The 23,582-nt window shown below is 39.8% G+C and overlaps 1 protein-coding gene across 2 annotated transcripts; it reads left to right on the top strand.

Moving 5' to 3' along the window:
* The first annotated feature begins 1,520 nt into the window (after positions 1–1,520).
* On the top strand, positions 1,521–18,079 carry LOC124149474. 2 transcript variants are annotated; one of them, XM_046521086.2, is made up of 3 exons: positions 1,521–1,685; positions 12,155–12,217; positions 13,252–18,079. In XM_046521086.2, the coding sequence occupies exon 3, from the start codon at positions 13,419–13,421 to the stop codon at positions 14,517–14,519; it is 1,101 nt and encodes a 366-aa protein (XP_046377042.1). In that variant the 5' UTR covers positions 1,521–1,685; positions 12,155–12,217; positions 13,252–13,418; the 3' UTR covers positions 14,520–18,079. The 2 variants fall into 2 exon arrangements, with proteins under 2 accessions (XP_046377042.1, XP_048247908.1); XM_048391951.1 differs by lacking the exon at positions 1,521–1,685 and adding an exon at positions 5,851–5,924.
* The last annotated feature ends 5,503 nt before the right edge of the window (positions 18,080–23,582 follow it).

Below are 23,582 nucleotides of genomic sequence, written 5' to 3'. Positions count from 1 at the left end.
ACGTCCCTAAATAATTGTGTGGAAGTACTTATATCTGTGTACTTCCCTTTTTTAGACGTCCTTTTGAACTGTACTGTCGTTTTTGCACAAGCTTCCGACCTATGACAGTGCTAGATTTGCAGAGCCACACCCCTCTCTCTCTCTCTCTCTCTCTCTCTCTCTCTCTCTTTTGAATAATGTACCTTTAATGTTAATTACATAGTGAGTCCACTGAAGTTTTAATCATTTTGGAACGTAAACAATGTGTCTCCTCTCTCTCTCCCTCTCTGCCCCCCCCCCCCCCCCAGTCTCTCTCTCTCTCTCTCTCTCTCTCTCTCTCTCTCTCTCTCTCTCTCTCTCTCTCTCTCTTTCTCTCTCTTTCTCCACATATGCGTGTGGCAGTTTCTTTCCATATTTGTGCCGCGTGCAAAAATCAGCATTAGCTGGAAGCGTTCGTAAATTCGCCCAAATTTAACACTTCGCACTAAAACCAAAGTACTATTCAAAGCGGCCTTCAACCATAAATCCACTCAAAAGGTGATATTGACCTTTGTGAAATGATGGGTTTCATCCGTGCAAGACTATGCTTTGATCATTTTCATAACCCCCGGGTCGGTCAAACGTCAAATATATGTTTTAGTTCAAGGTAAATATATAAACATACAGAATCTTATATCCTTAGAAGAAGTTTGAAAACACGTTTATAAAAAAAAATGTTTTGTCCTATAAGACATGAAAATAATTTACTGTTTCTCGTCAGGCTGAAAAATCGTTAGATGTAATCCAGTGCTGAGAAAAATTTAAAAAATGGGTAATGGGTTCACGGTAGATTCGTTAACAATGAACTAATATACATGTAAGATTAAAGTGATAAGATCTATACAAGTAAACACTGGAACATATCCGGGTTATATAAACCATGCTCAATGTCGAACAACAAACATCATTCGTCTACAAGGTCTCGTATTACTAAAGTCTGTATTATAGCACTTTACCTGTCTCAAGAGTCATTCATGTGATACATGCAGATCCTTCCTCGGAAATCTAAGCCTACAGGTACACATTACTACTTCCAAAATAACCCGTGCCTCAAAGCAAAGACACAATATTTTTTCAGGTTTCATTTATGAGAATGTTATACCGGTTGAACGCGCCTATCCTCGTTCCTTCCGCTATAAACACCACATTCCAAATTATACGATTTTCAATGTAATCCCTATGTATTTCTTGTGTAATAAAACATATATATCCAATGTTAACGGTAAACCTTAGTGCAAACCAATTTCATTTTGTTTTTTTATTTAAGTCCTTAAGCAATCTGGCAAGCGTTAGATAATTATATTATGATTGATAACATCGACTGCAGTTCTGTTGGCGTGATAAATTTTGGCAGCGGTTATATCAAAGCTACAACACCGAACTCAGATCAAAGGCGGGGCTTCAAGGTGATAAATGCTCCAGTTTCTTAGCTCGGAAAGATTAGGCACCGAGACTTGTCTCCAACCCCCAGTTGCCTGGGGACTTTCAAGTAGGCTGGAAGAAAATTGCCAGATTGCGTGTCGCTGACGCCGTTTCGTAGGTGGCTTTAAGTTATCGGTGTGTCAGTCTGGAAACAGATAGTTGGAAATACAAGGAATGTGCATTGATGTGAGGGGATAACGTAGGACGGGAGACGTTATTAATGATATACACTGACTGAAGTGGCGGTGAGTATTGTTTACAGATAGCGTTTCCTGTATCGATAGGTGTCGGTTGCTTGAAGTTTCAGGTCGATATTTCAGCTTTTAAGTATCACCGTGGCTTTGAATGGAGTGCGAAGTGCTTGAGATTTGGAATTTGGAATGAAATAGGATTATACATTATGGATTTCATATGCGTTAACCTTGTACATTACTGTAAAAGTGTGATAAGGTATTAAAGATATAAGCTCTAAAAGCGTTCAGGGTTTTGCGCATTTTATCTAAACACGTTTAGGATTTACACAAATAGGGGTAAGATTTGACTTCATTCTTACCACATAGACAAAATCTACGTGTTTAGACGCCTGAATATTTAATATCGTAAACACGCTTAGCATTGAGTTCAAAACCTAAACATAATAGGATCTAAACATGTTTATTTTCGAAGAAAAGTGGTGAAGACACGAAATAGTGAGTGAGTGAGTATGCTTTTACGCCGCTTTTAGCAATATTCCAGCAATATCACGGCGGGGGACACCAGAAATAGGCTTCACATATTGTACCCATGTCGGGAATCGAACCCGGATCTTTGACGTGACGCACGAATTAGTGGTGAAGACACGAAATAGTGGTGAAGACACGAAATAGTGGTGAAGACGCGAAATAGTGGTGAAGACACGAAATAGTGGTGAAGACACGAAATAGTGGTGAAGACACGAAATAGTGGAATTCCATAGTTACCCCTCTCGGGAGTCAGCACGACGTTCGGAAAAATGGTTTTAGATCGACTGTCGACAAAACCGGTTTATCAAAATCAGGAAGAGCCTTGCGAAGGGGAGTGTGTTGGGTAATGCTGCTTTATGTAATGTTTCAATTGAAAGAGTCTTGGGGAAATGTCATCATTGGTCAGTGGAATCTTGCAAACGTCAGGATAGATATGGTGGTCACTGTGTGACAACATGTCCAAATTTCTTAGCATCGCATTATCATATTTTTAAATTATGTTGCAGTCCATATATTAATACACGTTAAATACTGTATTCTTAATGTCGTTGGTTTCATTTCACTTTAAGAAATACAGCATCATGCAAGAGTTATGGATTGTAGATCGGTACATATATGAACTGTCGCGATTTACTGGAAAGTCCTTGGATTTATTCTGTTCTATTGTAATACTTCTAAGGCTATTTATATCTACACCATCGCAAAACAACTATATACTTACACGGTACAATTCTTGGCCAAACTGCTAAACGTTCTACCAGGAATGTAGCTAAATGTAACATGTTTTTTTAATATAAAAAAACAATTCAAGAGAGTCCTTATGTAAGTATGTTCTAAAACATGTGCAGGTTTCTAAACGTGTTACAATTATGGTACAAGGGATGTGTTTAGTTTCATGTCTTTTTATTATTTGTGTGTTTATTTTAATCAATTAAAATATTTATTCATAGAAGTCATGCTATGTTAAGACGTTATAGAAACTTGAGATTGGAGTGATAGGGTGATACCGACATGTTGTCTTGAAAAGATTGCGCTGTATAAGATAAGGTTGCTATGTTTTCCTTAAAAAAGTTTTATTTCAATCCATGTTATTGGCATAGACCGGTATATACATTATTTCTACTGAGTGGCTTTTAGAAAAAAGTTTTAGTTCTGGTTTTAATTAAACCAAACATGACGGATTTTGTTCGACAAAAACGTCGCAGGTGGTTTTGAAGTAGCAGTCTGGCTTTGTGAGCAGTGCAGACTTCTTGACGTCCATTACGATACATAATGGAGGCCATATTGACGACAGCTTGTGTTTTTCCTTTGAGAATGCGTTGATTCAAGATACTGTTTTAGAAATTGTTTCCTTAATCAGTTTTAGCTCGAGTGGTTGACTTAAGACTTTTAATATCCGGTTTTATTTTCTGTCTGCAGAATTATCGCAAACTTTTTTGAAACAGTAACGTGTGCACTGTCTGGGATATTTGGCTAACGTTAGTGATAATTAATTTTCAGTGATCATGTGGGAGTAGCGATTAAACCCATTAATCTGGAAAATCCCGAAACAACTGCTGGTAATGTGTATATATTACATAAAGCGTCCTAATGCGTCAAACGTTTGCAGAGTTGTGTCCCTTAGGCGCACCGGGATCCGCTGGTTGTAGGTTCGAACTCCAGTGTCGACCTTATTATGATCCTTGGTTGTAAGCACCACGCCCGTGTACGACCCGCTTCACGTTGGGCCCTAATCCTCTATTCCGTTGACAAGTGTTCAATGCGCCGTTATTTAAGCCCCACTCACTCACCCCCTCTGTATTGCCTGTGGTATGCTGCTTGTTGGATAATATGTTGATAGAACTTTGATGTTACGATATTTTGATCTTTCTTCGATGTCTAGTCTTTAAGTTAGCAGTAAAAACGTCTTTTGACAACTACTACTACTACCACGAGTACTGCTGCTACTACTACTACCACAAGTACTGCTGCTACTACTACTACAACTACTGTTGCTACTACTACAACTACTGTGCTACTGCTACTACTACCACAATTACACATGCTACTACTACTACTACTACTACTACTACTACTGCTACTACTCCTACAAGTACTGATGCTGCTACTACAACTACTGTTGCTACTACACCCGCTACTATTACTACTACTACTACTACTGCAACTACTACACCTGCTACTACTACTACTACTACTGCTGCTGTTACTACTACTACTACTACTACCGCAGCTACTACACCTGCTACTACTACTACTACTGCAACTTCTACACCTGCTACTACTGCTACTACTACACCTGCTGCTGCTACTACTACTACTGCAACTACTGCTACTACTACACCTGCTACTACTACACCTGCTACTACTACTACTACTGCAACTATTGTTGCTACTATTACTACTACTGCAACTATTGTTGCTACTACTACTACAAATACTGTTGCTACTACCACTACTACTACTGCAACTACTTCTACTGCAACTACTACACCTGCTACTGCTACTACTACTGCTACTACTACTACAAATATTGTTGCTACTACTACTACACCTGCTACTACTACTACTGCTTCTTCTACTATTACACCTGCTACTACTCCTACTTCTACTACTACTACTACTACTGCTACTACTACTACTACTACAACTACTAATGCTACTACTACTTTTACAAATACTGTTGCTACTACTACTAGTGCTACTACTACTACTGCTACTGCTACTACTACTGCTACTACTACTACTGCTACAACCACCACTACTACTACTACAACTACTGTTGCTACTACTACTACTACTACAACTACTGCTAGTACTACTACTACAACTACTGTTGCTACTACTACTACAACTGCTGCTAGTGCTAGTACTACTACTACTGTTGCTACTACTAGTACTACTACTACTACTGCTGCTGCTACTACTATTACAACTACTACTACTGCTACTACCACCACTACTACTACAACTACTGTTGCTACTACTACTACTACTACTACTACTGCTAGTACTACTACTACAACTACTGTTGCTACTACTACTACTTCTACTGCTACTACTGCTGCTGCTGCTACTACTACCACTACTACTACTACTGCTGCTACTACTACTGTTGCTACTACTACTACTGCTACTACTACTACTACAACTACCACTTCTACTACTACTACTACTACTACCACTACTACTACTACTACCACTACTACTACTACTACTACTAGTACTACCACTACTACTACTACTACTACTACTACTACTACTACCACTACTCCTACTACCACTACTACTACTACTACTACTAGTACTACCACTACTACGGTACTTGTTGATATGTTTCCCATGTTCCTTGTATACACCTACTTGAAATATGGGGACGTAAATAGACATGGAGCGTATCCGCAAGTCAGTCATTGTTGGTCATGTTTGTCATGAGCAGAAGTACTGCATGTATTCATACACAGGCCGACAGTAAACACGAGTGTTAGGTTCTGTCAGTCACTTTCTAGGGGGTCAGTTTCCAGTGTGTCCCTCGACAATACTTGTTCCTGACTACTAAGTCAACATTAATACTCATCTTTACGAGTCAATAGTATTTATGACAATGAAATGTATGCGGGCGTGTCATTCACACGCGATCTGGTATGCATGTTTTATGTTCACTCGGCTAACATCGTTAATTTCCGTAAGACGCGAGACAACGCGTACGACGCTAAAGTCAGAGCAATCACAGGGACGTAAATTGTTGCGAATGACTAATTGAAGGTGAGTGTTATATAAAACTAGAAATCGAAAGTAATTCAGTAAGTACTCTTTCGTGTTAGTTAACCAGCTCAAATATATAGAGCGTATGTCCGGAGAGAAGAAGATCGGTGGTCGATCCCCGGGCAGCGTCATACAAAAAAATACGTTACATTATGGTACTTGTTGGTATCCTGCCTTACGTTTGCCAGTGAGGGGATAAAACGAGGGCTGGTCAGCTCGGGGACAGAATACTACAACTGAGTGGAGTATCCCTGTTTGATTACGGCATGGTATCTCAATGGATGCTTATTTGCAGAGCTTATCGTAAACGGCGAAATTGAGATCACATTGTAATTAGAATCACGAGGCTGCTAGTAATGGCTGACTGATGTGGTGTGTGGTCGTACCCAGACGGCACTGCTATTGGTTTGTATGCGCAATACCCGATCAAAAAGTGTGCAGACCCGCGATGTTATGTACTTCACTTACACTTGTTCCGAAAGTTCAAAGAGTAAAAAGAGCTTTGACCACAGAGAACTGACCACCATTACCTGATACGATACGGTCAACCAAGAAGCCCAAGATTTGTTTTCTTGTGTTGGTGACATTTTATGCTGTTTGTTTGTTGTTTATCGTCGCACTCAGCAGTATTCCAGCTATATGACGGCGGTCTGTAAATAATCGAGTCAGGATCAGAATATCTAGTGATTGACATCATGACCATCGATCCACGCACTTGGGATACGATTACATGCATCAACCAAGTCAGCTAGCCTGGCCCCCGTCCCGTTAGTCGCTCCTTACAAGCATAGTCGGTTGCTGAAGACCTATTCAAACCCGTATATTCAAGGGTGTTACGCTTTGTTAACCAGTTAGGACAAGACGTTGAAATAACTGAGTGATTGCTGATTACCGCGAGATGGAAGACCCATATTCTGCCCTGATAGTCTAACTTGTCAAACTGAGTACCCACAAGGACTCTATATCCCCATTAGCCAGTCATTCTGGTTTGTGCGCTTGAACGTATTAGATATCTTCTAACTATGTTAAATGTGAATGATATTTTGTATTAATATATAACTTACATTTTTTTGGCATTTGACAATCAAATGTCTGTAATTTTTAACAGTAAGAAGTAACAATTGACAAAAGTCTGAGCTAGGAATCTATCGGCCTTAGTTATATTTTGGAGAAGATGACATACATCAACCAAGTCAGCAAGCCTGACCACCCGATCCCGTTAGTGGGTTGCTGAAGATCAATTCTAACCAGTATCTTTACAGGTCAGTGCTGTACGTCGTTTCCAGCAATTTCAATCATACCTAACAACAATTATATATATATAGAGAGAGGTTTTGGATCTTCTTACAACAGAAAGGTAGCTTCTAAATGCATGAATGTACATGCAGTCGCGTAGCCTAGTGGTTAAAGCGTTCGCTCGTCACGCCGAAGACCCGGGTTCCATTCCCGACATGGGAACAATGTGTGAAGCCGATTTCAGGTGTCCCCCGTCGTGATAGTGCTGGAATATTGCTAAAAGCGGCGTAAAACCATACTCACTCACTCACTATACGACCGCCATACTGCTGAAATGGAGTTAAGCCCCAACCTCATTCAGATAAGGTCGGTCCGACGGTCAAACTGACCATACGTTAAGGTCAGTTGACACTAGCCAGTGTGGCCATACCTTGTAGAGTACACCAATAAGGCGGCAATAAATAGAATATGTGTCGCGCAGGCCGACGTACTATTAGACCATGTGACATGGACTCTTGGAGCATGTGAGCAGGGCGTGTTTTGTCATGCTAATTAGGCATGATCTGGCGGTGTCACTTTGTATGTTTGACGAAAACTGTCGATAGCAAATGACATTGTCAGTCACAATGTAACTTCCAACTGGGTAATCGATTTGGTTTGTTTGGTTATATCATGGTACGTGTTGTGCTCTATAGAAATGATTTCACTTAATAGTACATGGCGGTGTTTCGTAATCATCTTATTTAAATGTATTGGGCGGTATTCTATTTCTTTACATATCTTATATAACTATTAATATAGTTGATCAACATTGTCTATCTCGATAAATGGCTCTTTTGGTTGGTACGTCGACAAATGTGGGGCACCAGTGTCCAAACATTTCATTTTTTAACTGAACATTTATAATACAAGCTGCCTTTGAAAGAAAATAACCCACCACATACATATGTCGTAGCTTGTCTTTGGGACCGTTTTGCCTTGTGTGGGCGTGGTCCCGTTTGCTACGTCACAATGTCCAAGATAGTGGGGGATTTAACTTGGTATAGCTGATTACTCGGCTATCACCTTAAAACAGAGAGAAGGCTTCTGAGTCCATTTACGTCTTTATTCGTGGCAGAGTGAAGTATCTGCCACTGGACTCCGTATATATAGGGACTCAGGCCTTCTATAGAACGCGTTAGTTACCAATATTGAAAATGATCTAAATCTGCCACATGTGTGGTATATTAATTACAATTATCGACAGTTACGGAGCGCACTGACCACGTAATATCCTTTATTATATTCCACCTATCTGATAGTAAAATGATGGTGCGTTCGGCCATACACAGCATGGGGCATAACCCTAGCGTGGCCGTCTGGCTGAGTTAGATAATCCAGAGTCACTGGTTTGTGACGGTCAGTTGCGTGCACGGCAACTGACTAACATTATCTTCAGAAATATATTAGGTTTGGCTAGTTGTAAGATAAAATATTGAGAAAATACGAAACGTATTATTGAAATATGACCACTATAATTATGGGTTTATTATAGTGATTTTAGAACTATGACACATACAACGGTTCCATGTATTCACTGTTAGCATGACAGCTCGTGGCTCAAGCATCCAGAGAAATGTCAGCCCAAGGACCAGACTGACCGCTGGTCATCCTAACAGTCCAAGGATCGAGATTGGTGCTTTGATACAATGATTCAGACTGTTGTATGTGGCCATATAATAAACGCAACCAGACAGTTTCCCGTACATTGAATTTTATCTTGAATCTGATGTAACACGTAATTGAATCCTATCTGACCATGCCTGAAACCTATCCGACAGTATATTGAATCCTATCTGCTCAAAACTTTGATCCCATCCGACAGTATCTTGAATCCTGTCCGAACCGTGAAGATCCGGGGTGGAATAGGTCTTCAGCCACCCATGCTTGCTGTAAAAGGCGACCATGCTTGTCGTAAGTGGCGACTAACGGGATCGTGTTGTCAGATTCGCTGACTTGGTTGATACATGTCATCGTATCCCAATTGCGTGGATCGATGCTCATGATATTAATCACTGGATTGTCTGGTCCAAACTCGATTATTTACAGACCGCCGTCATATAGCTAGAATATTGCTGAGCGTGGCGTTAAAAAAAACAAAAACAAACAAACCAAACAAGCAAACTTGAATCCTGTCCGATAGTACCTCGAATTCTATCTGTTACTTTGCATCTCTTCAAACAGTGCCTTGAATCTTGCATCGTATTTGACAGAACATTGAGTCCAATATGACGATTGCCTTGAATCCTATTTTCCCAGCACCTTGAATCCTACCCAACAGTACATTAGATACTATTTGGCCAGAGCCCAGAATCTTCAGAAGAAGCATTCAACGGGCCCTTGTTGTGTTAGTGACATTTCTTATCGGTGTAGTAATATACTTGTTGACTTGCCATCTTATGTGGGACCCCCTTGGCTGGGTTATATCCAAAACCATTAATCATTCCAAGCAGGTACATGTGGTTACGTATTGTGGCTAGTGGCTAGTGGCTGACCAGTGGGGGTAGCCTATGTGTCAGTAGAGTATTTAAGGAATTGTAACAATGTACGGTTGTAAATAGTCGATACTATACTAGGCTGATCTACGAGGCACTATCAATGTAATAAATTATATACAGGACGGAAGTAGAGTCACTGACCGCTGTTCCTAAAATGCGAGTTACACCTTTCGATGTTATGTTATGGTTAATTTAAACTGTGAGATCCCGTTTATCGTCCTGTTAAGGGATGTTATAGTCTTTTAATGCTTTGAAAACAAAATGGTCCTCAGGTGGTCCAGACTCGATTATTTACAGACCGCCGTCATATAGCCGGAGTGTTGCTGAGTGGGGCGTTAAACAACAAACAAACAAACAAATACAACCTGCTGGATTGTCATAAAAATAAAGTGTTGTTGGAGAAAATTTCCAGTTTGAATTAATATAGTCGTACCTAAAGGTAATCGACCGGAATGTGAGGTGTCCGGACTACCGTTGTCCGGGGTATACAGGTAACATTGTTTATTGCAAGTATCTGCCTGTGTGGATATGAGCGAGGTAGGTATACGGTGCGGGGAAGTGGAAATAAAATGTATACGCTCTGTTGTTTCATTGAAACAAATGAACTGAATCCTATTCAGGAAAATGCATTTTGTCATCTTAATGGCATTGAACAAACACTTCGCAGAACATCAGCAACTCAGGACGTCAGATCGGGGTAAATGAATATGACTCTGTTTGTTACACTTGAACCTGCAGGTAGACGACAGTCTGGAAGTGTTTTGTTGTTTGATAAAGAGTCTATTTGAGGCACAATGCAGATACATACATACTTCACCCAAGACTCAAGGAGCTGTATGAGTGTTGGTTAATATGAAGTGACTCACAGCGGTGAGTTATCTCCCTTTACTAGATCGCATCGTGAACGGTCGTAACAGTTTGATAGTGTCATGTGTGTGGCATGGTGTGTGTTTCCCCACAACACTGGGTCGATTGGTGCATGATATGTGTCCCCGTTGATAAAAATACTTTGTTAATTAGTGGGAACACGTCGATTTATTTCTACAAAGAAATGCAAAGTTTATATTTTATTGCAAACTTTGACACGATAACGGGAGAATATACCAACACGCTATTTCACCAATATGCCCTTACACTGATATTCACATCCAACAACACCTTTATTTACGCACTTCTCCTAAATACACATCTCCATCAATACACATCTCCATCAATACACATCTCCATCAATACACATCTCCACCAATACACATATCCATCAATACAAATCTCCATCAATACACATCTCCATCAATACACATCTCCACCAATACACATATCCATCAATACACATATCCACCAATACACATCTCAATCAATACGCATCTCCATCAATACACATCTCCATCAATACACATCTCCATCAATACACATCTCCATCAATTCACATCTCCACCAATACACATATCCATCAATACAAATGTCCATCAATACACATCTCCATCAATACACATCTCCATCAATACACATCTCCACCAATACACATATCCATCAATACACATATCCACCAATACACATCTCAATCAATACGCATCTCCATCAATACACATCTCCATCAATACACATCTCCATCAATACACATATCCATCAATACACATACCCACCAATACACATCTCCATCAATACACATCTCCCTCAATACCCATCTCCACCAATACACATCTCCATCAATACACATCTCCATCAATACACATCTCCACCAATACACATCTCAACCAATACTGATCTCCATCAATACACATCTCCATCAATACACATCTCCCTCAATACCCATCTCCACCAATACACATCTCCATCAATACACATCTCCATCAATACACATCTCCATCAATACACATCTCCACCAATACACATCTCCATCAATACACATACCCACCAAAACACATATCCATCAATACACATACCCACCAATACACATCTCCATCAATACACATCTCCTTCAATACACATCTCAACCAATACTCACATCCATTTATATACACATCCATACACAAAGCAATACTCAATACCCCCCCCCCCCCCCCCCCCCCGATCCGCGCCATTACACCTCGTTGTCACGCAGACAGCAAATAACCCAGTCATTAGTGTACAATACACAAACAACCGATACACTAATATTTCAATGCAACAAGCAACTATTCCTACAATACACATTTCAATCGATACGCAAACAAAACGTTCACACATTCTATACACTGATCCACCAATACACTACAATCCAATAAACTTAATAACCTAAAACATTTATATACTGAGTTACATTTAGACCAATCCATAAAAGCTTTAAATACAGATAGTTCTTTCACGGAGGTAAGAACGTACATCTACAAACAAATTAAGAGGAAGAATAAATTGGTGTGTTTTAGTACTTAACTATTACATTAGACATGAAGTATATTCAAACATGTCTGGTTCCAGGTGATTGGCGGACTACGTTACCCTTCCACACGTGAAGCCTGCTGACAGGGCCACCAGAACAAGGTGAATACTTGGTGGCTGCACTATATTGCAGTGAGTGAGTGAGTGAGTTGGGTTTAACGCCGCTTTTAACAGTATTCCAGTTATATCGCGGCGTGTCAGCTTAATGTGGGAGGAAAGCCCGAAGTGATGCAGGTCTCAGACGTTTACCACTTCGATGAAACCGACGAGCACGGGTATGGTGCTGACAAACCTAGAAACATAATCGGGGCGAACCGGGATTCGAACCTACAATCATAGGTTTCTGGCTTGTCCAAGGGTTTCCCTTCACCACCGACCCTACATGTTGGAAATGAACTGTATTCTAAATTTCTAAACTGTTTGCTCAACTGTTTCTGTTGCGCTTTTTTAGAACTATTTTCCATTCAGTGTGACTTTATTTTTTTAGTACGGGCCTCATAAACATAGTTTCTACTTTAGACATTAGACTCGGGCATATAAATATAACAATAAACATCTGCCAACCAATCGTATTTATAAAATGATATAAAAACATATTTTTCAGGTGATTCTATAATATTATTAAATCCATAATCGAGTAGGTTATTTCACAAAAGCATCTACCTGTTTCTATATCCGCCACATGCGAATGTCCTATCTTCTTTCTCTATTGGTTTACCAGTCTCTATGCTGTCCCCTGCCGTAAACATGTACTAGCACTAGTTCATCCTTATTTTATCGACAAACTTTCCAGTTTTTATTTTCAAATAAAAAGATGTCATATTACGAATACCATATTGAATAAAGATAATAATTAGTCAAATAATACCGACAAATTCATTTATAAACAATACACATTCAGTCAAGTTGTGGTGAGATTTTCCCAACGATAATGTAATAACTACTTTGAAGCAACTGATAGAAGCGCCGTGTTCAATGTTCCCACTGAGTGCAGACCGTCTCTAATCAATGTCTAAACTATGGCGAATGCAACACAAGAGCTACCGCTACCACGGGTTATATTACCAGTGCTGCTAAGACTTTAGAACTGAGTGGTGTTGCCTCATATTGACCAACAAATCAATTATGTCTTTCAGGGAACTTGCGTGCAGGACTGTTACGTCAAATGGAATTATGCCCAGACCTTGAAGTAACGCTGCGTTCCACCCGCAATGGAAACGTGGTAGTGTGCCGGCTCAATTGAACACGCTCCATATACCTCAATACAGCTGATCAGCCTATCATATAGCCCTGCCGGGGCACAATGCGCATGCGCACCATGCGAGCAGACGACAGCGATCATTTGACGAGTGACAGTGTAGAAGCGAGCACCTCGCGACGAGGAAGTGTAGCAAGCTCGCGTTTACCGGGTGGATTGTCGACCGGTGTTAATCCTAAGTCTAAACGGAGAGGGAGCGCAGTTACCTTCGACCTCCCAGATGATTCGGATGAAGAGGAGAGGACATTTAGAAGGAGTTGTGGTTATCGCAGGATGAGCGCACCCGAACTCCCGCCAATCGTGGACCGGTCGGATTCAAGAGGTAACCGGACATCCTCAGGTTCCATTACTGAACGGTCCAACTTCTATCAGAGATTCAAAAACGGTCGTTTGCCTCGGAACCACAGTGACAGTTCCATTAAAGGTATACTAACACGTTCCCCGAACAGCCAGTCCTCCTCGTCGGTGAATTCCATCCCGTCAGGTCAGCCTGGTTATCTTTCGTCCAAGACACGGTCGTGGTGTGACACTGATAAAAGTGCTGGTTCGACCACCAAGCTAGGGACGCTGTTCGAAAGAAAGCCAGTAAGTCCTACCAGAGAGAGTGGATCGGGATACAGGTCAACTTCCACGGACAGAGGCCTTTCCAAAGGCCATTACAGATTGGAGGGTGAATTGAACAATAATGATGAGGAGATATTTCCCATAGAAAGGTACGAAATTGATAACAAACGAGCCGTCCTGAGAAGAAATTATTCTGAAAATGAACTAACAGCTAATAACAAGAGAAGGAACTCGCAGCTATCCAAGAACGCCTTGTCAGTGGGGAAAATGGACAACCTTACCAAATCCACACGTAAAAATGGATTTAATACAAACACTTTAAAAAGATTCAATTCCACCCCGGCTATCAACAAAACCTACACGTCTCAAGCATACCCAGATCGGGTAACCGAGGAGTTGAAGAATAGACAATTGCAAAATGGTGAGGATTCTGAAAATGAGACAGAGAGGTTGGAGAGGATATTTGAATGGCTGAGGGGGGTTCAGTTTGATGCTGAGGAACCCCCCGAGCAGGTGATAGACTACTCAGATGACCCTCCGCAAACCGACACAGCTGTACATATCGTGTATAGCGAAGACTGACTAGTTTTGTCCATAGTGTTTGTGTTTTTGTATCTATGTTGTGCCCAGATGCTTCTGGAGGATGACCTGTCCGAGCAATGCATGATGGGATTGAGTCTCAAGGACTGTCTTCATCTGAAAATGTCTTTCAGGTTCCGGTATAGTTGTTACGAGTTAAACATTTTTACCCAGTGTCAGTGTAGTAACTTTAGTATTCCTTTAGGAATAGGCGTTAAGAACACCACCCAAGAGATATACTGAAATGGTGTAGTTCGTGCACATAATGTTATCCGTAATGGATTCCAGTGTCTGGAATTTCGAATTTGATTTTCGAAGGAGCTATCAATGATTAATGTTTTCCCGTGTGTTGATATATATATACATATTTTGACAATATTGTAAAACGATTCAATATTTCCAAGAATAATTAACAAAACAGTATTTACTTCAGCATTTCTTATGTAGCCGTTACACATATCTGTGATACGTTCATCCTCGGTGTGCAAGGACCAAATCTGCACACATTGCAGGAGAATACTTGATAACGTGTGTCTGACATAGTGAACTGGACAACAGGGTTGATCGAGGCGAGTGACTGAACATTTCCAGGTTGGATATCGTCCTACATCTATCTTGTGACTTCACTATCATGTTCTGAGATATGAAACTTTTCTGCCAAGTGTCTTGGATCTTGTGTGTGCATACTGTCTTTCCACCCCGTGATTCAAGCAAAGCCAGCCAGCCAAAGCTATATGTTACATAAACTTACAGTGACTTACAACAAGAAGAATTCTCTTTCACCTATGCGACATCTCACGTCCTCTTTAAAGATGGATTATTCATACAAGCGTTACCTTGAACATTCCTTGGATGGTCAGTCGTCTCAGCTCCATGGAGAGGTAAACAAAATATATCAACACCCTACTCCCTGCCCCTCTTACTCTCTTCTCGAAATCCCCTTAAATACCAGCACAAAGAGCTGAAGTAGCTGGCAATCACGCACTCGAGCAAGTCATAGTTTGTATGAAAGTCATATCTAATGGCTAGATCTGATTTCCTCGTACAAGGCTTTGCCATCCAAGTATATCACAAAAAGACACGGGGAAAGAGAGCCCCTTTGACCGACCCCACTTTCTACCGGCTTCTTAAATCATTCGATCTTCTATATCCATTTTTAATATTTGTGTAGTATGTTTACCAAGGGCAACAAATATAAACCTCACACTAACAGTACTGATTTCCCCATTTGAGGGGTTTATTTTGATCTTAACCAATGTTTTTAACGACATAAATTTGAATAATCATCTAGGAATAATCATGAAAAAAAGTGTCTGTAAACTTTATCATATTTAATTTCAAATATCGGTGAATTTGAGGTATTGTGTTTAATTACGGTAGTATTTTATTTGTAAATGTATTGTCTGTCGGTGGTTAACGATGGTTTCAAACTAGTCAAGATAACGCATGTTTAACTATTGTATGAAAATGTTTATGGTACAATCTTTTATCGTGGAATATTAGACACCTCTGGTTTACAAATACATTTTATTACACAGCCACACAAACTTACGTCATGCAGAATCGATATACTAGCTAGTGTGTGTCTTGTTAGCGCAGTGACAGGAAATATACATGTACATAAATATAAACATCGTAACAATGAAAGGTAAACACTGCTTAGGCGGGGAGTATGTGTATAACAGGCGGGAGTACACTGGCGGTATTCATGGCTGAACTATTGGAATATTTATGAGCACAAAAGACACACATTTTAATAAGCTAGGGTTATATTTGAACATATTTATTTGATATCGTTACGGAGAATGTAACGAATGGGATCTTCATTTGTTGGAATGTCAATGAACCTATGGTTTCTGTTTTGGTCACATATAAATACGATATATTCATTTACATGACAGGATTGTTGAACTGAGAGATTATTATGTTTGACTTGATAGGATCATATTTCTATAATGACTTAGGTGAAGGAAGAACAAAGTTACTTGCATGTCATATTGCATGTCAAATATAAATGTATTTATATAGAAATTGGGAAACTTATCGAACATTCATCTCGAACACCCTTTGTTGAAACATCAACAGATTGAGAAATGTTCCAAATTCATACCTAAATACATATTTCAAGGAACATTTTTAGGAATATATTTCATTTTTGTTCACATGACGAAAACTCAGCATATCATAATGGAAATCCCCTGGCTTAATGTAATAATATTTCCCAAGACCCAGATAATCACCATGTTAAGGTCCTAACACACCCAGTTCACTGCCCATATCGAGCATGAGCGTCATAAGACCTTGCTCCAACTGTAACACGCTTCCAGCGAATGCAAGGTTAGTGATACTTAATAGGAATAAAGAAATTGTGACCCACCTCACCCCCAGGTACTAGTATATGGTACAATTGAAAACTGATACACTGTTAGTGTTTAGATACGCCATGGTTGAATGGCGTTCATGTTGAGCCTCATTAGAAGGTTGTCAAGCTGATTTGAATGATTGACAACCATAAAATATGACGTATTATTCAAATATTTGAAAATAATTATGTTTTAATAAACCTCTCAAGTAATTATTTCCAAATATTTGAATTATTCGTTCATATTTTAATGTCTTTCCCCGTATTTCACACGATTGATTAGTTTCTTGGAAAAGAACCAAGTTCCATTCTGTAAAACATTTGATTTTCAACTTTGTACACCACTATCCAAAATGGCAAACTTAAGAAAAAACGTCATTCATGGATCCATGGAGCATTTGTTACAAAACGTGGTGACCACAGATACAGCTACGTATCTATCTTCAGTGGTTAAAAAATGAAAGCAAATGTCATCTGAAGTCTTCTGTGAAAACAGTATGTGAAATGACGGACTTCCTCCTTGATAACATCCATGTAAAATTTGAGGGTAAGACATTTAGGCTAGAAGTAGGCATCCCCATGGGCACCAATTGTGCTCCCCTTCTTGTGGATCTGTTTCTTTATGCAAATGACACCGGAATTTCTCCACAAGACTGTATGACAAGAGTGAGGACTTCAAGTTTCCAATAGTCAACTTTCCCTTGTGTCGAGCAATATTCCAGCAGCTCCAGCTTTTGGTGTTTACACTTTAAAACTCTTGACATATTCAATCGAGCATGCTCTTTCCACATGAATCTTGTTCAGAAGTTGTTTGATCAAGGTTACAACATTCAAGGCCTCGGTAAAGCTTTCAAAACGTTTTATGGTAGACATGTAGAAGACATTTCTGACAAAAATGAATTCCCTATTTTGACTTTTTCCGTGTTATTTCTGGTAAACAATGGACATGCCTTTGCATGTGTTTGTAACGGGTGTCACCGGTGGGGCAGGACGCGAACACCTGGTGTCATCATTGTTTGATAGTGATTCACAAACACAAGCAATATGATCATGATATGGTCGTAGTCGCACAATCGACTCTCACGATTTCTTATGGACATGAGGGGGCACGGGTAGCCCAGTCGTCTAAGGCGCCGCGATTCGCTGTGCAGAGTTACGTCCCTTGGGCACGCCAGAAACCTATGATTGTTGGTTCGAATCCCGGTTCGCCCCGATTATGTTTCTAGGTTTGTCAGCACCATACCCGTGCTCGTAGGGTTTCACCGAAGTGGTAAACGTCTGAGACCTGCATCACTTCGGGCTTTCCTCCCACATTAAGCTGACACGCCGCGATATAACTGGAATACTGTTAAAAGCGGCGTTAAACCCAACTCACTCACTCACTCACTCACTCTTATGGACATGGAAAGGGTTGTTTCGCTTTTATTCATTACACCCCCACACACACACACACAGCCTGACCCCCGACCCCAGACGTGAGCACGTCTTCATGCCAACTGACGTTGCCGGTATCTATGTCTTTCCCGGTATTTCACACAATCGTTGGCTGTTTGACAACTCACTGCACGGGGATCACGTGCAACCGGCATGTTTGTCTACTGTCTGTTGTGAGGTGGTTATGACACACCAATGTAACTGAGCAGATTATAAGATTAGCTATAATCACGTCTGCTTGTGCCTATTTCAAGTCAAGCAGCACATTCTATTCAACCATTACGTAAGCCATTCGATTAGGAATTTCATTCACATCTTACGTTTTGTCGTTAGTCGTGTCAGCAACGTGATAAATGTTGTTTTAAATGTATTTGAACTTACATTGTTATTCAATATTTCCCAAAAGAAGTTGCCCAGGAGAACGGTAGGGAAAGTATGTGTTATTCAATTAATCATTTTCGACGTTACTTGTCAATTGGTATGCGTGGTGGATTGCAATCTCGGGAAGGTTTATGACGTCAACAGCACTGTAGCGTAATAAATGGAGTTAAAAACAATCGCAGTGAAATGGAAAGCTGCAGTCTTAAAATAATTCTCTATGACTACTGTACATATCTATGTATAACCTCAGACATATTCAACAAAAGTATTTGGTGCAATTGATGCTGTCGTTGGCGTCATACTAGCCTCCAGAACATCAGAAACTATTGGTTATGTGTGTGAACATGGCGAACTACGTATATCGCATGCAGGTAGACTATTAAAGTTTTTCAACTTTTTGAGTATATGTGCTGGAAACAAATTCTTGGATGAACGGGTTCGAATTATTGATGACCTCTTTGAAACTTCACTTGACACTTATGGTATCCCCATTGAGTTCTTGATCAGACCAAAGACGCACATCCTGACCTAACGACATCGTTCTTTCTATATCCTAACATACTTTGGATAACACTCTAAGTCTCCATTCATCTGTGAGTCTGTAGACAGACGGATGTGTGTCCTCAATTCCATCCCGTTCCAGACCCGATAATATCTGAATTATAGACTGTATTCATTAAATTTTAATAAACGCTTTCTGAAAAATTCTTTTTTAAAAATTCCGTAACTATTGCTTTCTGGAGTTGTCCGTGAAGATCTAGGTTTATTCCAACCCCAACCCCAACCCCAACCCCAACCCTCTATCTACCCGGCCTAGGTCAGGTTGTACCTCGGGTATCAGCTGCTCAAGGTCTGTGAGGCACTAGGCCGTGGTGTAATCGATGCCGGCTCGCCTTGTGTCCCAGTGCTGGTCGGTCGGTCGTTAGCTACCGTCGAGAGCAGCTGTGGCTATGACGTTCAGCTACCGGATTAATTGTGTCAGGCAAACTAAGAAAGCTGATTTCTTTATGTCAAACCGCACTGGAGACGTTATCAGGCGTTTGAGGCATGATGGAAAAGTACAACTTGCCATTGATTTCATAAAATTCCATTGTCTCCATTTTGCTGCCATATTTTGGGAAATTAATAAGTTACTGTACTTTTAACAACGTAAACTAATTAAAATGTATAACATTTCAAATTAGACACATTAAGACATATAAACTACTCAAAAGAAGTTATGGATGACCTGATTCTTTCATATTACTTAAGTTGATGTCATGGAATGACAGATTAACTATAGTCATATGAAAGAATCGGGTCGCCCTAATTTCTTTTGAGCTGTATAGTTTTCAATTTCGAAGGAAATTTCAATTTAAAGGGTTTGCTCATAAACACAATTTGCTAATTTCCATTGTCCACAATATTAATTACCACAATTGTAGGATACGAACAGAATCCGACAAAAAGTATCCGAAACAGCCTAAAACTCATTCAGATATAAACATTTTCTCATTGGTCGTGGGTGGACACAAGGATGTGAGTCCTCAATTCCCCATCCCGTTCAAGACAAAAAGTAACCGAAACAGCCTAAAAACTCTTTCAGATATAAACATGTTCCCTTTGATCGTAGGATCGCTCTATGATGTCGTAAAAGTGACAGACTGTTGTCATGATATGAAAATGTCACCATGACATCAGATACCATGCCAGTTTCACCCTTCCTTAATCCCGCTTTCATCTCCCCCGATCTAGCACTGCTTAAACCAATATTTGTTTCTTACGAAGTCTACCTTACAAGTCCCTTTGTACTGATGTGATTTACTGCCTATCTTTCACCAAGAGCACGTTACCACCATTCAAGAGCAAACAGTGTTAGACGGCTGGCGCGATATGACCTTTCATCAAATTATTGCAGCAAGTATTTGGTATTTTATGGTATTTGACATAGACACATTTGAAGAAGATGTTTGACAGTTTCAAGACCGTCTGTCTTTTAAAGCGTTCTCCAGTAACAATAAAGTGGCCAGTGACTTGGTTGGTCATCCACCTGCAGAGGGTTGCTATATACAACAGTACACCGTTATTCTGGGAGCATCTTTAATCCGGAACGCCGTTAATCCAGTCGAATCCACCCCAAGTGAAAAAAACAAAAACGAATCATTGCTAATGAGTAACCTCCTTTGCAAGTCTGTTCGGATTACGAGGTGTCTTGATTAACTAGGCTTCTTTGTATATTTCGAAGAGAATATGAACAGATTTTTATTAAATTATTTATGATTATTAAATTTTATTATTATTTCATAGAAATCTTACCACTGGATCCTCTGTGGTAGGCAATAAACAGTATTACATTTCTAATACTCGAAAACAGCATTTAGGATATAAAATTACTTCTGTATACATATTCATGCCCCGGGCGTAACGTTCCATGTTAGCGGCCGGTTGTGCATAAGTAGTAATGTCCCTTCGTTAACAATGCCATATAACAATAGGCTTAATACCAAATCAAACTGGAATGTCCTGCAGGTCACTGAAACATTAGTTATACGTGTTGCCCTTAATTTATATATATATAATACTCATTTGGAGTAGAGACCGCTGGTGATGCCCCACTATCCCCGTGGCAGCATTGGCAACATGATAATGCCAATAGATGCTGATGGAAGTAAGTAAGTGAACCTATTTTAAACCGATTTGTTGTACCCTTAGGAGCCCTGAAGATGATTATCGTTCTCTTTCCACTACACTGACACCGAACTCTGACATTGAACCGTGTCACTTCACACAGTGTCATATTACACAAAGTCATTTGACACTGTCACTTCACACAATGTCACTCCACACAATGTCATATTACACAAAGTCATTTGACACTGTCACTTCACACAATGTCACTCCACACAATGTCATATTACACAAAGTCATTTGACACTGTCACTTCACACAATGTCACTCCACACAATGTCATATTACACAAAGTCATTTGACACTGTCACTTCACACAATGTCACTCCACACAATGTCATATTACACAAAGTCATTTGACACTGTCACTTCACACAATGTCATATTACACTGTGTAATTTAACACTGTCACTTCACAGTGTCATTCCACACAATGTCATATTACACTGTGTCATTTAACACTGTCACTTCACACAGTGTCATTCCACACAATGTCATATTACACAGTGTCAGTTAACACTGTCACTTCACATAGTGTCATTTAACACATTGTCTATCCACGCAATATCATATTACACAGTGTCAGTTAACACTGTCACTTCACACAATGTCATTTTACACAGTGTCATCTAACACATTGTCATTTTATACGGTGTCATTTAAAACATTGTCACTCCACGCAATGTCATATTACACTGTGTCATTTAACACGGCGTTTTATTCAGTAAAATCTTCTATCTTACATGTTGCCTTACTTTAATCCATCAGTACCATATGTGATAATTAGTTAGGAACATTGTGACTAAGAGAGCGTACATAGAAAGAAAGATTGCGTCTCTTTCGTTGTATAATGATGATAATTATGACAGTGTATTTGTTGTAGTAGTCTGACTTTAATCAAATGCATCCTTCAACCATTTGTCTTTCACTATTAGAAGCAATACTTCCCTATGTGATTCTTAAAGGGGCAATAGTCATTGCTCGTACCATGCTTATTTACTGTTATATCTAAAAATCGACATTGTCTCTTTAAGGAATATTTCAAGTTTCGCTGATGCTGATTCTAAAATAGTCTCCTTTGTCTCGGAACTGTAATTTCCTCAAATATGTGTTTATTAAAAAAATGTTTTTATCCTGAAAAATTGTTTGTCAAGAATTGTATTTCACTGGAATTTTATTTTCTCTCGAATTGCGATTATCCTAACGTTGATTACCTCGAAATTGAGTTTGTTTCTGAAAGTATGTATCTCACCATTGAATCTGTGTACATTCATTTCAACATATAGCTACGTTGTATAGCGTACACTCGGTTATCCCGAAGTTTGTCATTGTCCTTCAACTTCGTTAAAAAAGGTGTCAGTTCTTTGTGTGGTCACTGAAGTATAAAAATCGTTATTTATTCATTATATATTTACATGTAGCTGGTCCGTGCGCACACGCTTTCCACAATGAGCGCCTGGTGTGCGTGGTTTCATATCACCTGAGACTTTTTGAAATATTTATTATCATAATTTATTGTCATAAGACTTCGTAACCTTTAACAGGAAAGACTGGTGAATTTCTTTTGAATTTGAAACTAGTTTAAATTTCCAATTACATTGAAACTAGTTGCATATTCTGCGAGACGATTGTCTAATGAAGTTACGGATTGTTAATTGTTTTATTTGTTTTGTTGTTGTTTTTGGGGGCGGGGTCAGCAAAACTGAATAAATTCTACTCGGAAATGCCTGTCCTTCCTGTTCTCAAATAACTCTCACATTAACTGTGATGTACGATGTACGTCATGCGATCACCTGTCTATTATCTTGATGCCAATATTTTGGGACATAGTCCAATCATGTTCGTTTGGAATGCAAGTTGTTACAAGAGAATAAATATTGAAGTTACAGACATTGGTTTGTTTTGTGTGATTACAGTTTAAGTTTCAGTCACTGGTTTCTTTTGTGTGATGGACACTGAATGGGGATTTCGCCATGTTCCTGATGCCACAGCTGCCAAGTGTCATGTGAACGAGTGGGTTTACCAGGTGAGCTTAGTCGCTGCTTCAGTCAGAAGGGTAGTGAAGAGTTAGCCTTGGATAGTGAGATCGTACAATACACAGGCGACCAAAGATTTCATACACAGACAAACACGCTCGCGCTTACGAATACGTACAAACGCACAAACGCACACACGCACACGCACACGCACACGCACACGCAGTGAAATCGCACAAACCATCG

This window comes from Haliotis rufescens, unplaced genomic scaffold (genome assembly GCF_023055435.1).
Source record: "Haliotis rufescens isolate VD_foot unplaced genomic scaffold, xgHalRufe1.0.p SCAF_1, whole genome shotgun sequence".
NCBI classification, from domain to species: Eukaryota; Metazoa; Mollusca; class Gastropoda; order Lepetellida; family Haliotidae; genus Haliotis; species Haliotis rufescens.
Note: the sequence above shows the minus strand (reverse complement) of the source record. Positions and strands in the feature narration are given on the sequence as shown.